The sequence below is a fragment of the Xylocopa sonorina genome, chromosome 9 (assembly GCF_050948175.1).
Source record: "Xylocopa sonorina isolate GNS202 chromosome 9, iyXylSono1_principal, whole genome shotgun sequence".
NCBI lineage: Eukaryota > Metazoa > Arthropoda > Insecta > Hymenoptera > Apidae > Xylocopa > Xylocopa sonorina.
In genome coordinates, this window is record NC_135201.1 from 5,781,476 (window position 1) to 5,798,519 (window position 17,044).

Genomic DNA, 17,044 nt, shown 5'->3' on the forward strand with positions numbered 1-17,044 from the left:
TGTTACATTCTAATGTATCATTGTTTAACCATCTATTTTCCAGATGTTCTTCGCAATAAACGTCGAGGTGGAGAAGGAGGTTGTAGATGGAACTTCGATGTGGAAGCGTTGACGTCCTGTGTGCTGTGAAATTGTAAAAGGGGGGCCAGAATGATGCGGTACGGACCTGAATAAGGGGCCCAGGGAAGGGAACCGGCGCAGGTAAGCAGCTGCAAGCATCTGCAGGGGCAACAGCAGCCGCGTGCTTAAATTAGTCCCGGCACAACTGTCGTCCGTGTAACATGTAAGAAAGAAACGTTCCTGTGTCTCGTGCTTCGAGAAACGTACTCAGTGTGGCATTCTGTAAAAGAAATAGACACTAGTTAGCTGTTGTTGCATTTATATAAAAGTGTGTGTAACGTTGACACTAACAGGAAGAAAAAAAAGAAGCTTTTTACCTTTTTTAAAATAAAACTGGTTGAACTTAAATACGATTCTGACATACAGGACTCTATTCTCGTGAACATTTCATTATTATGATCCATGTCTGCTCTGTGTGGAGCAATTGTAAATCAATTGTAACGAGACGGAAACCTGTATGGCTCGAAGGCTGTTGAGGAACTAGTGGAGAACGTAGATCCAGCGATCGTATGAAGGTTCGCGCAGAGACAAGCGAGCGAAGTAGAAAAAGAAGATGCTGATACTTAGGCTAATCGTGATGTTGAGCATCTGCTGGATGGCCAGGTGCGATTTATTGGACCTGTACGTGCAGCATATGGACGAGACCATGAGAACTTTAGCCTACAGAAACAGGCATCATCCGAAAGATATTACGTCCAGGATAAAGAGAGGCGTACGAGAAGAACCATTTTTAAGAGTTGGTACGTTCAAGAAACAGCGGTTGGACGTTGATAAAGAGTGGTACGCGCAATGGAAGGCCAAGCGGAAGATCCCATACAAGGAGGATGGTTTGGACTTTCCTAATTCGAGGGAAGAAAATCTGGACCTGGACCAACACGAGCTGGTGAACAATGTGACACGGATCCTTGCTATCAGAGAGCCCGAAGAAACAACGATGACAGTGTTGGAGATTAACGAAGGTATGGATGCGTTCGATGTCGAGCTTTCGAACGAGGAGTCTTCGAAGCTCAACGATACAACGTCGTTCGACAGGCAGACAATTGAAATTGAAGATCCAATGGCTGAGTCTCGGGAAGAGACCACTAAAATGGTGGATTCTCAAGATGACGATGAGATAGAGGGTAATTCGCAATTCGAGATCATCGGTGAGCCGGATTCTATGGGTTCGAACTACTTTCCCGATCCTGTATTGAAGAGGGCCCCGAAATCACGAGATCGTGTACCCAAGAAGTACGTTCCACCGCTTGACAAATTAGCCAAGCTTTTTCGTGGATCGAGGCACGTCGATCTCGACGAAATTGTGGACAACAGGCCGAAAAGAAGCGCGAAAGAACCGAAATTCACCAGACGTGAAAAGTTGGACGACGACGGCGAAGTTGTCCTCGAGTGGGATCCTTCTGACGAGGAGATGGTCACCTTCAAGGTCACCGCCAAGACCTTAGGATACGTCGGCATCGGGTTCAACGAGAAGAACCACATGAAGGGTGCTGATATTCTGTTGGCCTGGGTCGACGATCAGACGCACATCGCCAATCTGCTGGTAAGTCCTCCGTTCGATCTCAATCATCGGATGATCGATGAGGGACTGGTTCGCCAAAGGTATTCGATGGCCCCCGATAGTCCCGAGAGCTCCGATCTTCGGAGAAATCAGTTCGCTAATCTCTTCTGCAACTCTCCGCTTTATTGACCTGCATCGTGCGACCGTGTGTTAATCATCAATTAGCATAGCAAAGAGGTGATTAGGATGCGTGAGAATAATCGAGCATGTAACTGGAAAGTCTGCTTACCATCGACGCTAATCGCGTGGGAAGAACTCGTTTCCTTCGTATCTCAATGCGATCCGCGATTTCTCGAGTCTTATGTACGTTTTTATTTTTGCTTCGGCTGCGTCCGCGATCAATTCTCCTCGAATCAATTAACCATTTTACTTTTGGCTTCGCACAACGCTGTATTCGTGTTCCGTGCCAAAATCTACCTCTGCATCGAGTTACGATGATCAATCGACTGTTCCGTTTTTGCTCCTTGAGATTTATGGGGCTCTACAGAATTAAAGAATGCATTAGAAAAACGACAATTCTAGTGACAAAAAATTTAACAGTGTTCCAGAAATGGGAACACCGTCTAATTAAGCGTGTAGATGCGTAAGGAGATTACTTTGAAAGCGACAGTAGTCATTAACATACAGTTTCGAAACTAGGAGTTCAATTATCGCAATTTGTATTTTTACTTAACTGTATTTCTCTGCCTCTTAACCATCGAGTTTATGCCCGGTGTTTCCACCCTTCTCATGAGATGAATCTCTGTGTAATCAACGCCTCGATAGCTATCACTCTACTTAATTACTCTCCACGGTTCAATTGCCGGTGCTCATGTATTATTATATCGTTTGGAAAGATGTGCAATCCGCTCATTTCGCACTTTTGGACCGGATTTCTGAGACTGCCTGTGGCACTGTAACGGTTACGCAACTGATAGAAAACGAGGAAGAAAGGGTGGGTGAAAGACGTCATTCCACGACGCACCTACACAAGCCATTCCAAGTTGTAACGTGCAGAACTACAATCGCGATTATCTGTTTCTTTCAAACTCGTAGCAAGTGCCAGTGGCCCTATGGAACATACTGGTTAAAATGTTAGCTTTCAAAATGTTTAACGTTAGATTTGTAAAAGATTGTACATAACTATTAACGTATAATATACGCTATAGTTAGTGGACAGTTTATACGACAGTTATCAACAAATTCTGCAGGTTCGAAAGAAACCGATAACTATGATCAGTAATTCTTGTGCGCTTTGACGTGGAATGGTTACTATGAACGCAATCTCGCGAACGCGTCCCTGCATTTGAAACAGCGACGAAGATTTAATGGGCTGGCAAGTTTTTCGCGATTCTTTCCTTGGTTTGAGACAGTTGAAGATCTATCGACGAGCTGGTAAAGAGGAGACGGCAGTGAGAAAAGGGGGATCTGAAGAATACAAAAAGCCTGCGGAAGAACAACAAAGACGACGACAACAACGACGATGATGATGAAGAAGAAGAAGAAGAAGAAAGAGAAGAAGAAGCAGAAGAAGAGAAGAAGAGAAGAACCAAAAGAAACCAAGGTAGAAAAAGAGCTGAAGAAACGAAAAGCCAGGGAATTAAAGGAAGATTAAGAAGGTGGCTGGGGCAGAAAGGGAGGTCGAAACAGCATTCTGAAGGACCTGCGAAGCTAAAAGAAGGATGAGAAGAAAAAGAAGAAAACAAAGGGGGTATCGCGAGTTAAGGTATTGGACCCCCTTCTATCGCATGACCAAATCCTTTTCGAAAGGGATCCCCCAGTCGTAGTTCGGTTTCACTCGCACGATCTGTATTAATGAGGCTCGTTTAATTAACGCGTCATGGGAGATTCGAGCCAATTTTGTTCTCTGTTCACGATGCATAATAGTGGTGTTAAAGAAGGAGTAGACTCGTAGGATTTTCAGAGCCACTTTGTGGCCCTTTTGCCTATTCATGAGAACACTCTTGTATCTTCACATTGAAAAAAACACATATTTAACCGCGAAGATAACTACGTATCGCGAGAGGAAACTTCACGAGGAAGTATTGAGATTAAAGTGAACGTCGGAGATCCTATTCAACGGTAGGAAGGATTAAGAGGAACTGGTTATCGGTCCCGCTCTCTCTTTCTCCCTTTCTCTCCTTCTCTATGGTTTCTCTGAATTCCTAATCTTAATTAAATTTATGTTCCCTCCGGCCAGAGCTTACATCGTCGTTTCTGTAGTGAGAACTTACTTCTTACGAAATCATCCAACACTCACGACATACGAACTGAAAATGAAGGGAAATTTGAAGAACCGACGCGCCATAGCCCTTTCGCGGTTTAATAGACGAATACAAACTAGTAGAGGTTGAAATCTAAGCCGTGATTTTTCGTCTCGATTTACCGGATACTTATCCGCGAAGACGAAGGGTTAGAGTGGAAAAAAAAGAAAGAAACGATCAGAACGTAACCGAAGAACGCAGGTGGGAGAAGAGCAGTGTCTGAACGGCCGGTGGAGAATTAACGAACGTCGTTCCAGCGGTCGAGATAAAGCCGTGATAAATTTACGTCCAGGGAGGGCAGCAAGGCCTTTTCTGTTCTGCCTCTCTTCGATTCACCTTCTCTCGTCTTTTCTGCCTTGACGAATTTGAGATCCATCGACGAGATCGGTTCTCGAATCCATGACTCGACGAATTTCGGTGGGAATCCTGAAAGACCAGAATCGAATTAAAGAAATGAATGACATTTGATAAAACACGTCGACCTGAGATTTCACAATTTGTCACGGGTCGTTGAGTCGTTTACTCTGTTACACATTCGGATATAAGTGTCTTCCGTGCAGGGGCTACAAAACCTGCCCTGTGTAAATTCGAATTCGCGAGCAGCCTGCAGGGTAATAATGCCCCAGGCAGCGGTACAGCGACGCGTGTGTGCGACGCGGACACAGATGCACGTATACACGTATGTGCTACACGCAAAACGAAGGGAAACGTGTGCGAGACGTTGCGTGACTGAATGTGTGACGAATACACGAGAGGATAGGGACCACGGACCTGTGCGAAGGAAGGGAGAAGGTCCCTCTCGGCGTCGGTATGTTGTGTCCAGGGAGTTGGTTCCAAGGGGTCCAGTCAAGGCCTCCAGACATTGGCGGGAGGAGGCTACGCGAATCTTTGAACATCGTTGCGAAGAAAGATGAAAAGTGGTCCCGGACTCCAATGAATTGGCTGACACGTGATACTCTGCGTACTCTTTCTCTTTCCCTCCCTCTTTCTCCACTCTAAAAATGTATTAAAAAACCAGTTACAAAAAAGGATTAGAAAATGTATTGTGTAAATTGCAAGGGACCACCATCAAACTTGTTTCAAATTCTGATGAAACCTTTGCACATGTAATGAACATTACAGCGAGGTTGGCTCCAACAGCAAGAGAGGTTCAGAAAATTCAGCAACCGCTAAGTTGTTCGCCGTAAGCGTACAGGATGCGTACATTCGACGATTACAATCATAATTTATTACAGACAGGGAAGCACGTTTTGCAAAGTGAATCTGAAATGCTGGTAACCCACGATACGTTCTTCTCGTGACCCGACAAATGAGCCACGTGGTACATAGACGAACGTATATTACTCTTTTTTCTTATTATTTTCCACATTATGTTTTGCCACACTAGTTGTCTTACACTTTATGCCCACCAATTTTTATTCATTAAACATCCTGCGACTTATAGAAAGTCTATTTAATCACTGTTACCCAGTTTATTACTGAATGTACTATAAAAGGAAAGAAAACAACTTCCTCTAAAGGCAGAAAGGGCGTGTTGATGCCTTTGCAATATCAATAATTTGTCTAACATTCTGCATGCATAATAAAATGTTCCTTTTATTTCTTCTTATGGCTCTTTCGAATGGTTTTATCACTTCATCTGGAGCTATTGTTCTCTTCATCCCCCCAAATCGTGGGATTAAAAGGGTAGAACGATTCACGGATTATGATTAATGTAATAGTTCGCGATGCATACGTTTTCATTGTATTGGCCTCCTTTCACACTTTATCACAAGTGTACTGTTAATCCTCCAACAGTGACTACTTTGTTCAACACGATGAAGCTTCTTCCGTGGGTAATTAAAAGGTACTCTGAAAAAATAGGAGAGGCCGTTATCAATGACACCAATTACAATTTGGATACAAATTGATAAACTACTGCTGTAAGAAAAAATAATTTTATTAACACGATTTGGCATTGATAGTAGTTAAACGAGCGCAAAACTGGTTCGTGGGAACTAATTCCTGAAACAACTTCTATCGCGCGAGAAAAATGAGAGGAACGAAAGCGAGACCATTGATAAGACGTAGAAGAGAAGCAGAGATAAGGCTGGACGATTGAAGGATCTAAAACGCCCCTGTCGTTAAGATTACTAAACAAATCGGACAAGCTCGTTTCAAAGAGAAGGAAGAGTTCCAAAGAAAGGAGAAGTCGAAAATGCGAACGTTGACTTGATCGTACTCCACTATGTTTTAATTCGTCAATTACTATTCTGCATACACTCGTAAAACCAACCTTAACGACTCGGTGAGCGTAATTGAGCGTAATCCTTCTCAGTACCTGGCGAGACACGTGAGAACCGGATCGGCACGGTACAGTGACACGTTGAAAACCGGCTGTACTTTACGAGGACATACTCTGGGCCAACATTTCTGGAAAACCTAATTGGAAATTGTTCGAATTCCTTGGCGACGCTTGAATCCTTAAACATTCTCGTCTCCTGCGACTTCTTAAAATAGTGAAGGGTGAATACTTCCTGCCTGAACGTTCGAGGAAATTATTTGTTCCGTGAAAGACATTAACGAAGGACACGCGCCGTCAGACTGTACAAACGTTTTCTCAACGATTAGAAAATACATAGACGGCTCGTTCCGACTACGGACTATTTGATCGAGGCTGTTTAGAGAACGGTAGATGGTACATTGGTGTTCCCTTAGGACGATAGAAGGCCTTTTTATCCCCTTCGAGGGATCTCTTTGCGCTACCAGCTGCTGTTCTGCCAGGTGGTAAAAAGGAGAGCCACTATAGAAAAAGGAGAGGTAGCCCGAGACCAAGCGAGAATGAAGGTGGAGAATCTCGGAGAAGAAGAAAAAGAACGGAGAAAGAGAGAGAGAGAAAGAGGGGCAGAGGGGCCAAGTAGTCGAGTCTCCGGACAAAGTGTTGAAGCGAGACAAGAAAAAGTTCGAGGGAGACAAGCGTAGAGGGTAGAAAGAAAGATTAAGCGGCGGGAGAGGGACGAGGAGAAAAAAAGGGAAAGGAATACAGCCGAAATGGTCCCTGAAGGAAGAGGGAAAGGGAAAGCAAGAGGACGCTCTACCTTCAAAACACCTGGCAAGCATCGTCCTCCTAGTGGCGCCTCATGAGAGAATTTCTCTCTTTTTCTTCGGAACTCTGGGCCCATGGGAACCGACACGATCCTCCGAGTTCACAAAGAGAACCGTTCCTTTTTTGCGACGCGTATACATATAGATCGGAAACTATTTCTCAAGACAGTACGTGCCGGTAGACGATGCCGGGGTTACGAATATTTCTCTAGGTCCGTCGTTAATTCCACCGTACCCTGTACAGAGCAACATCGTTTTAATGAATGTTCATTGGAAGAAATAAAGCAAGGGTTTCTCTCTCTCTCTCTCTCACTCTCACTCTCTCTCAACGTACAGGTTTCTCGGAAGACTCCCACAGGAAACGCGAGTACCGATCCATGACGTCACATCCGTCGAATTAATTTTCTGCATCCACGCACGTGTGCCTCTTTTCCCATGCGTCGCCGACTGGTTTCGTCCAGGTAATATCGAACATTGCCAATGGACTTTTCACAAATTTCCTCCGCCTCGTCACATTCCGCCGTGGTCTCTACTAGTCAAGACGATCCGTACCGCTCGCGTGCATTTGTTGCTTGCAAAAGTCCAGAGAAACCTGTTCCTGAAAGGAGGACGAGAGAGAACCGAGTAGCTTCCCTGTTGTCAGCTTCGTGACTCAGTTACAGAAACCAGGCATCCACGCAGGCTTCTATGATCATTCGTGTAATTTCTCGTGATCGATCACCAAGGCGTTCTCCGTGTTAAACGTGGTCGACATTGGAAAATAGAAAACGGTTTTCCTGCTCGTTCTTCGACGATACCAATGTATAAATTACAGAGCAATCGGAACGGTTTGCCACGATGAGTCGATCTCCGTGTCGGTTCAAGAAATGGCCGTACGATCCGCGACTTTTTTTTAATCACCATCCAGCAATGCCAGGGACGTGCTAATTAGCCCTGCGACGATGAGAATATCCGGGTGCCATGAGAAAACCCCCGCGAACTCCGTGAGAACACACAAGAACTCCACCCGAACCGGCGGATTACCAGCGATCCTAATTAAACGAGGATCGTTACGCACGTTTACTCGCGCTGTAATCAACGATTCCTCGCCGATAAATTCTTCGCTATATTTTCGCTAGAAACCAGTTCTCCGTTTAGGCGAAGGTAGTGTCGAAGGTCTCGATGCGAGAACCGGCTAAGATTCTGCATCCTTTGAAATTCTAGGACATCGACGAGTGCACAATTATTTTACCGTGCAGGTTACTCAACATTTTTCTTGTTCATCACAATTTGAACAAATATTTTAGTCCATTTTCGCCAAGAACCTGAAAACATCACTTTATGAAATGGAAACGTTAGATCTGTTCAATAATCATTTAATAACTGCACGACTATCGGTCTAGCAATCTTTCGTATCTCCGTTGGTTCTGATCCTCCCGATTTATAATTTATTTTTTGTTTCGCGACATGCGCCAGCTTATTACCGTTTCCTCTTTGCACGTGCTCGTTACAAAATACGCACCGAGCGTGACGATGGTCGGCCAATTATTTCGATTCATTACTAGCAGGAAGAGAACTTCCCTTCGGCCTCTTGCGATGTTTAGCGCCCAACGATAATCAGGATCCAACGGACCCAACGGACCCAAACGCCTGCAGCAACCCTTCTGAATGTCACGGCCTGACGGTGCTCCCTTTTCCTTTGGTGAAAGAACGTTTCAACGTATCTTCATTATTTATCTTTCATATATTGCCAATAATGTAGTACAATCATTGATAAATTCATTACACGCCTGGTAAAACTCGTTGACAAAATCCTTCCTCTTCCTCATCAGATTCCAAACCAGATACAAACTAGTCGTTATCGCAGATTGACATATTACGGTGAACGTGAGATTTCAAGACCGAATCCCTTGCGTAAATTTTGCCAAATCGAGCGACCTGAAACAATTTTTGGCGGATGGAAAAGGAGAAAGTACAGAAGAAGCGGAGAGGAACGAATCGAGCCTGACGGAAAGTTTCGGTGCGTCGTCGAAAACATACACCTGGCGCTCGCTTGACCTGATAAACTTTTCGATCTCGTTAAGAGGAGGAATCAGCGTGTTTCGAGGTCCCCTCCGGCACGTCTCGTGCGTTCGTTCACCCTGTGTGCGTCCATGGTTTTATCTATTGCTTTTTGTTTCATTTCAGGACTCGCATGGGATCGAAGGACCAGAAGCGGCCCTGGTCACGGACACGTCCCAGGATGTCAAAGTGCTGGGAGGCTCGCAAAACGAAACACACACGAGCGTGATCTTCTCGCGGAACTGGCAGACCTGCGATCCGCAGGATCATCGGCTTACGGTAAGCCTAGAAGTATAAAGGACGGTATTTAACGCTTTGCATTTCAAATATGCTCAGACAGAAGAGAATATTGTCTTAGTTCAACTATTCTTATCAGATATTTTGTTGATTTGGCAAATATTATCTAACGAATATTATACAATTAACATACTTCTTAATAAATAAGACTATTGTTAACGAATTAGTTAGGTGCGCGTATGAATCAGTGGCCAGTGCAAAAAGCTATATTCTTCTGGCTTTACTTTCGACCTTTTTTCTTGGCTAATTACGCGACGTTTCTTTCTTCCCTCTTATTTCCGTTATGGTACACCGATAAAATTGAAGATATAAAGGCGTCGAATTACATCGTGACTCTGCTTCGAGTAATTATGAATGACAAGGGAACAAATTGTCTGATATTCGATTCCACCTGGCGAGGCATGGGAATTGGAAGGAGCCGGGAAGATTTACAACGTAGAGACAGGAGCCCCGGTAGAATTCGCAGAGAGCCTCCTCTGTTTCTCGATTTATGCCCGGCAGGGATGGGGCCCCGCGACTTTAAGAGGCCCTAAGACCTCGCTTCGCCGAATTCCCGCGGCGATATTTAGGCGTTTAGCATGCTGTCCGCGTGGCTCTCGACGATTCCCATTCCCGAGTGCCAACAGGTCTAACCAGTATGACGTCGAGCCCATTAAAATATTTCTTGACGAACTTATTTTCTTACGTCCGACACTTTCAGCAAATATCATTACCAGACGTTGTTTATTATCGCAGGGTGATACGATCCGAGTCCTCTGGGTGTTGCATTCGAGTGATCCTGAACTGAACACGGCCGTTTGGCCTGCAGACAAGCGTGGCGGCAGAGCTTTAAGGCTGAAGACACCTGCTCCTCATGCACCTCCTCGTGACGTTCATGATGTTAAACACTGGGATGTAAAATTGAATCAGGTAAGTACAATAAACTTGTAAGAAGCCTAATCGTAAACCTGAAACCGGTCGGCTCCGATTTGGTTTGCGTAAAGAATGTTAATTCTATGTACCAAAGATTATTGTTAATTGTGTTTCTCTTGATGCATAGCCCCCAGTTTCAGACAACATGGATACCACCTACTGGTGCAAAATCTTCAAGGCGCCTCACAAAGAGAAGCACCACATGATCGGGGTAAGTGATCGAAATTCATCGAGACACGTTTGATACAGACGTATGTATTGGCATTCGCGGACAAGTTTCGTGTACGACAGGGGAGGGTACAGAGAAATGCCATAAGGTTGGGCCTGATTCGTATGTACTCCACGAATCACGGTCATTCATGCCGGACATGGCACCGTGTCGACGGACGTCATTAGAATAAAGAAGGGCCGCGGAATGATGTCATCCCGTGTCCGAAACGTTCTCAGATTGTCAATGGAATCTGCTCGGCGAGATTTCTCAGTTAGACGTTTAATCTGGTATTCCAAAACTGTCTCCCGTTGTCCGATCCTTGTGTTCGGTTTCGCTGAATTCGCACGACTGCTGTTGCGTTGAAACGTTAAACAGGAACGAATTCTCCGTTCACAGTACACACCACTGGTAGAAAAGGAGAACGAAGACTTGGTTCATCACATAATACTGTACGAATGTGCCTCGACTTTACCCATCTTGGGACAACACGCGAGGATCGTTGGAGCGCCTTGTTATAGTCCGACAATGCCTAGAGAATGGGAGTCTTGTTTGCAACCAGTGTTAGCTTGGGCTCGCGGTAGCAGAGGTAGAGTACATGAAGAAACGTAACATTTGTCGAAGTAATAATAGTGGTAAACGCACGATGGTTATACGATGGATACGATGTGTCTTATAGGCGAATGGTTTCCGGAACACGTTGGCATTCCTATCGCAGAACATTCCGAGGGTTCTTATTACATGCTAGAAGTGCACTATAATAATCCTAGCATGAAGAAGGTGGTAGACAGCAGCGGAGTTCGTCTTCATTTGACTCCGAAACTTCGCCCACAGGAAGCTGGAATTCTTGTTGCTGGCGTTGCAGTGAGCCCTCTTCACCTGATTCCTCCGAAACAAAAGGAGTACGCTACAGCAGGTTACTGTACTCCTCATTGTACGAATACGGTGAGTACCATTCTCTCGATGTCCATCTCATTGTTCCATCCTGAAAAACGTGAAAACAATTAGAAAGAATATCTCGTCATTTCTTGTTCCGTTTCTATAGACTGTAAAATATTTTCACAGATGTTCCCCGAGGATGGTGTGAATATCGTATCGGTAGTCTTGCATTCCCATTTGGCTGGACGACGACTGAGTCTTAAGCACATTCGCCAAGGCAAAGAATTGCCCAGAATAGTCGAGGATAACCATTTCGACTTCGAGTACCAACAGTCTCACACGCTCGAAAAGGAAGTAAAGGTACTTCCAGGAGACGAACTGGTGGCTGAATGCATTTACGGCACTCTGGACAGGACAAAACCTACCTTAGGAGGATATGCCGCATCTCAAGAAATGTGTCTGGCCTTTGTGGTGCACTATCCGAGAACACCACTCGCTGCCTGTTACAGTATGACACCAGTGAAACATTTGTTCAAAACCCTCGGTGTCCTCAGTTTCAAAGGTGTCACTATGGACCATTTGGAGAAACTTTTTCTGACAACCAGGCAAGTAATTGGGCAGCAAAAACCTGCATACAAGAAATGAACTTATCAGTGTATTCATTTTATAGAATATTATTGATTATCTTTTGCAGGGCTGACTCTGTAACGATTCCTTACTCTGGTCAACAACAGCTCCCTATTTACCCTGCTACAAGGCCAAGCGGAGAAATCGACGAAGATCTTATAAAAGAGGCAAAATCAGCGTTAAGGGCTATGAGGGACTACACAGTGGAAACCGAGAACGATAATGTGTTCTCTAGACTAATCATAGAAGAACCTAAGGAGTTCAGAGGTGAATATTGCAAATGGCTATTTCTGTATAATTCATTTCAGTTCCTGATTTCCACTGTTTAATCGTGATTTATCGCAATTCAGGTCGAACTTTATCAGAGCACATGTTGGCACTACCTTGGACCGAAGAACTTCTTGCAAGATCCATCGAGCATAGTCTGTATCATGGTAGACATATGACGTTCTGCAGGAAGAGGGACGATAAGCTTGCTCTCGTAAGTTGAATCCCAGTCGAACCTTTATGAACTCTGTTTCAAACTTCTCGATCGCTGATTCATTTTTCCTTTGCAGCCAGCAGATATCCAAACATTCCCAAACTACACAGCGTTGCCAGAGGTGAACGAGACAACGTGCAGTGAAATAGCAACACTATCCAGTGCATCGAGAAGCTCGTACTTCATGCATGTCGCGTTACTTACGATTATTGTCACAATGATCGTCGTTCCTTAATGTTCAATTATTTCTGAACACTCTCACCGACTGTACATTAAAAATTAATTCGCGTTTGTGCTGGTCTCGCTTACGAATCGGAACTGTTCGAAACAGGCCGAAAATGAGCGAAAATGTACAACTGAGTAAATTACGGGCATATTCTCTCCTCGCGGAGGGGAGACGGCACAATTTTCGAAAAATTTTGTCGGTCCGATTTATAAATAGATATATATATATATATATATATATATATATATATATATATATATATATATAATATACACATTGTAATGTAATGTAAATATACCACCCGCATATTTATAAGATGTTCGCGCTACAAGCCTTTCCTGTATTTTATACACATGAATTTTGTATAAAAAAAATAAACCAATCTGTAAAAACTATACTGAGTGAAAATTATTACCTAAACGTTAGCAAAGATCTGTACGAAATGAGCGTTAAAATCTAACGTGGTTACGTTTTACAAGAGAACCGGATTCAGACTGTTCCGTGGTCGATCTGCGAACCTGCTTTGAAGCGCACCCACACGCCCCAGATAGTCCAATTTGCAATTTTCTGGATGGTTAATCAATTACGATGGCGTTTGAAATAGTTTCACCCAACGCACCGACCCGATTTTATTCACGGTGATTTTCACGTATCGGAAAATATGGGGTCCCATGTGGTCGGTGCTGATAAGCACTGAATTGAACTAGTATCGAATTGCGGTGGTTTCGAGCGGGTATAAAAGCTCGGTGCTTTGGATCACGGAGCATCAGCAGCTCTCCGGAGCTCCAAGGAAGAACACGAGGACCTCCACAGAAGAGAAGTCTCCAGGACCACTTGGATCGCTTGTTATTCCAGAAACAGAAATATTCAGGTAAGTAACATATACAAAACGTACTATTGAAGATATTATTATTTCCGCTGCCTTCACTTCCGTCGCTTTTGCTTACTTCGAGGAAACTACATATCCTAGAACGAGTAGAAATGTTGACCAGTACGATACAAACCAAATTTTATATTTCAAATCATGGAATAATTTGAATATTAAGTATAATGTACGAAACGAGCATATTGCTCTAAGAGACATTTTACAATCCCACCTTATCAGAAATAGAGTAAGATTAATTATGAGAAATCTAATGACCTCTGCTACTCTGAATTAAATCTTTTCTTGGTACCAAGCATGCGGCGTACGAGGTACGTTGCACTGCCAGTGCGGGCTTGGCGATACGTCGGCCTCCTAGTGGTGTCCCTGGCTTGCCTGACGTTAGGTCTAGTCTCCAGGGACAAGGAAGGCCGAGCAGGAAGTTTGGCAGGACCAGAACTGGAACATCGAGCCCCTCACGAGTAAGACTCCCTGCTAAAACACTACAAATATTCAAATATACCATACTAAACACACTGTTGCCCTCGCAGCGTGGATACCTGCCCCAACTTGAACCCTTTCACCGAGATACCTTCTTGCTTAAGCTTCGAGCAAGACCAGATCAGAATTTCAAAGACGACCAGAGACACTAGAGGCAGCCGAACTTCCCTGACACCGTCCAATCGCGGAATATCTCGATCTCGTAGCTTGGATCGGCTCTCCAGAGTTCGATTGCAGTCGCAAACTAACTTCAGAAGCATGGAGCGACTGGATACGGACAGAGACAGACAGAGAACGAATATCCGAAACGATTTCAGGCGCACTTCAGAACCTCAACTCAGAATCAGAAGCCAGACTCGTGCAAGGCGTTCAACCGATCCTTCTGTTCGACTGGTCCGTTCGCATACCTCCAGAACTATGGAAGATATCGGCGCACAGAGGATGTCCCTAATAAGGTCTATTGATTCAGACAGACGACGCGAAATAAACAGAAGAGTGAACGCACGATCCACAGACAGACTGGCATCTACCGATTTCCGTCGAGAAAGGAATGACCGATCTCTGAGGAACGTCGACAGACGAAGTCGCGTGCAGTTGACAATCGAGCGAGACTCTAGGCTGGACCAAGATCGCAAATCTCTTACCAGATTGGAACGACGAACACTCAGTGATGAGCGAAGGCGAAGCGACAGTAGATTAGACCGCCATATGGACGCCAGATCGTTAGAAAAGCGAGATTCCTCTGTCAGGTTATCAAGACGCTCTGTCAATGACTTGGAGAAACGTGAAAGAAGCAATAAATTGTACTTGGCTCGCGAAAGACACGAATCCCGGCTCGATAGGACAATTGAAAGATCTAGAAATGATTTAAAACAACGACGAGTTAGGGATGTTTCCTCTGATCGCTCTAGAGTAACATTGGAAAGGCGATCTACGTCTGTTGAATCTCGAAATCGTGACAGGATTAGGTTCGACCGTAGGATCGTAGAACAGAGAACTGACAGTCCTATTATGGAACAACGACTTGACTCCAGACTTCTGAATCGTATGATTGAACGTCGTATAACAGAACAAAGAACTGATCGTCGACTCATGGGGCAACGACTTGACCGTAGACTCACAGAACGAAAGACTCCTGCAATGGAACAAGGAGCTGATCGTCGACTTATGGAACGAAGAGCTGATCGTAGACTAAAAGAACAGAGGATCGAACGTCGTCTTGTGAATCAAAGAGCCGATCATCGTCTTACGGAACAAGTCAATGATCGCAGACTCAAGGAACAAAAAACCGAACATCGTCTAGTAGACCAAAATGACAATCGTCGTCTTATGGAACAAAGGAGCAATCGCAAACTTGCTGAAGAAAGAACTGATCGTCGCCTTATGAAGCAAGCGCTTGATGACAGATTCAAGGAACAAAAAATCGAACGTCGTCTAGTAGACCAAAATGCTAATCGTCGTCTTATGGAACTAAGAACTGATCGCAAACCTGCAGAAGGAAGGACTGATCGCCGCTTTATGGAGAAAATGACTGATCACAGACTCAACGAACAGAGGATCGGACGTCGTCTTGTGGACCAAAACGTTGATCGTCGACTAATGGAACAGAGGGCTGATCGTCGTCTTGTGAAACAAATGACTGTTCGCAGACTCAAAGAACACAGAATGGAACGTCGTTTGGTGGATCAAGATGCTAATCGTCGACTTATGGAGCGAAGAACTGATCGTCGTCTTATGGAACAAATGGCTGATAGCAGACTCAAAGAACAAAGAATGGAACGTCGTCTCGTGGATCAAAATGCTAATCGTCAACTTACGGAGCGAAGAACCGATCGTCGTCTTGTGGAACCTATGGCTGAACGCAGACTCAAAGAACAAAGAACGGAACGTCGTCTCGTGGATCGAAATGCTAGTCGTCGTCTCACAGAGCGAAGTACTGAACGTCGCCTTATAGAACAAATGGCTGATCGCAGACTTAATGAACAAAGAATCGAACGACGTCTTATGGAACAAAGGGTTGATCGACGAGACTTCGATTCAAGACGTTCATCACGACAGGGACTCGACATTAATCGGTTACAACGAATTCGCAGCATGACTGCTATTGCCGCAAATGACAATCGATTTGGCCAGAGGAAAGAAGGACATTCTGACAGAATTCGCATAGTTTTCAGGGCAACTTCTCAAGACAGATCTTCAAACGATATCAGACGCATTCACTCTGCGGACAGTGACCACATTCGATCTACAGATAGCGATTCTCGATCACGAAGTCGTTCCATCCATCCACGAAAAGATTCAACCTTTTTACGAAGACACGTTAGATTATCACCATTTCCAGTCCAGCATCGCGATTCTAGAATACCCATTAATAGAGATTCGTTAGCTGTACGAGAGAAAACCTTAATTCGTAGCAACGATTTCATACCTAGGATGGAAACTTTAGGCACCACCGATTTCTTGAAAGAAGGAAATTCCATGAACCACGCTCTGACATTCGAAGTTATCCGCCAAGCACTCATAATTGGTCTTTGTACAGTATATGGACTCTCTGTTTTCTATGGGAAACAATCTTTCATTAGGTGAGCAAATATCTATTCGTTCTGTATAATGTAAAAACGTAAAAGTACTACCCTCCTTAGCTAAACTTGTTTGCAGTACAGAGCACTAGCGATAGTCTACTTTTTTGTTTCACAATCTATAAAACAAATAGTTTTATTAATTTATAAAATGACTTTTTTTCTACATTTTCAAAATGAGTAAATGCCAAGGCAATTAAATTAAGGAGAACGGAATAAGTGCGAAACGAAAATTGGAGAAATTAATAAAAAACAATTATCTGTTGCAGGAACTTTATGTGGCAGGTACCGCAACTTGTTCTATGGTAGAAGCTCATCCAAAGGAAAGCAATGATCCGTTACTCTTCTAAGACCTGCTTCTAGTAATTGTTCAAATGAAGTATTCCCTTATATTTTAGTGCCAAGTACTTAATAGAAGAATGTATAT

The 17,044-nt window shown here is 44.1% G+C and overlaps 2 protein-coding genes and 1 long non-coding RNA gene across 3 annotated transcripts; 2 read left to right on the top strand and 1 right to left on the bottom strand.

Annotated features, from left to right (window-relative positions):
- The first annotated feature begins 437 nt into the window (after window positions 1–437).
- On the top strand, window positions 438–12,904 carry LOC143426961 (MOXD1 homolog 1-like). The gene is made up of 10 exons (XM_076900725.1): window positions 438–1,660; window positions 9,172–9,324; window positions 10,078–10,251; window positions 10,382–10,465; window positions 10,862–11,051; window positions 11,142–11,407; window positions 11,528–11,946; window positions 12,036–12,235; window positions 12,319–12,449; window positions 12,526–12,904. The coding sequence occupies exons 1-10, from the start codon at window positions 674–676 to the stop codon at window positions 12,682–12,684; spliced, it is 2,763 nt and encodes a 920-aa protein (XP_076756840.1). The 5' UTR covers window positions 438–673; the 3' UTR covers window positions 12,685–12,904.
- On the bottom strand, window positions 4,090–5,092 carry LOC143426962 (uncharacterized). The gene is made up of 3 exons (XR_013102229.1): window positions 4,988–5,092; window positions 4,693–4,916; window positions 4,090–4,347 (listed from the first exon to the last, which is right to left on the bottom strand). It is a non-coding gene; the product is annotated as an uncharacterized LOC143426962 (long non-coding RNA).
- Window positions 12,905–13,459: 555 nt separating the features above from the next.
- On the top strand, window positions 13,460–17,043 carry LOC143426839 (uncharacterized). Its single transcript, XM_076900512.1, has 4 exons — window positions 13,460–13,546; window positions 13,855–14,019; window positions 14,089–16,620; window positions 16,887–17,043. The coding sequence occupies exons 2-4, from the start codon at window positions 13,856–13,858 to the stop codon at window positions 16,924–16,926; spliced, it is 2,736 nt and encodes a 911-aa protein (XP_076756627.1). The 5' UTR covers window positions 13,460–13,546; window position 13,855; the 3' UTR covers window positions 16,927–17,043.
- Window position 17,044: the final 1 nt, after the last annotated feature.

Coding starts and splice junctions, on each gene's coding strand:
- LOC143426839 (XM_076900512.1), top strand. CDS start 13,856: ATGCGGCGTACGAGGTACGTTGCACTGCCAGTGCGGGCTTGGCGATAC. Junction 14,020..14,088: donor GAACATCGAGCCCCTCACGA/GTAAGACTCCCT, acceptor TTGCCCTCGCAG/CGTGGATACCTGCCCCAACT. Junction 16,621..16,886: donor GGGAAACAATCTTTCATTAG/GTGAGCAAATAT, acceptor TATCTGTTGCAG/GAACTTTATGTGGCAGGTAC.
- LOC143426961 (XM_076900725.1), top strand. CDS start 674: ATGCTGATACTTAGGCTAATCGTGATGTTGAGCATCTGCTGGATGGCC. Junction 9,325..10,077: donor CGCAGGATCATCGGCTTACG/GTAAGCCTAGAA, acceptor TTATTATCGCAG/GGTGATACGATCCGAGTCCT. Junction 11,947..12,035: donor AAACTTTTTCTGACAACCAG/GCAAGTAATTGG, acceptor TATCTTTTGCAG/GGCTGACTCTGTAACGATTC.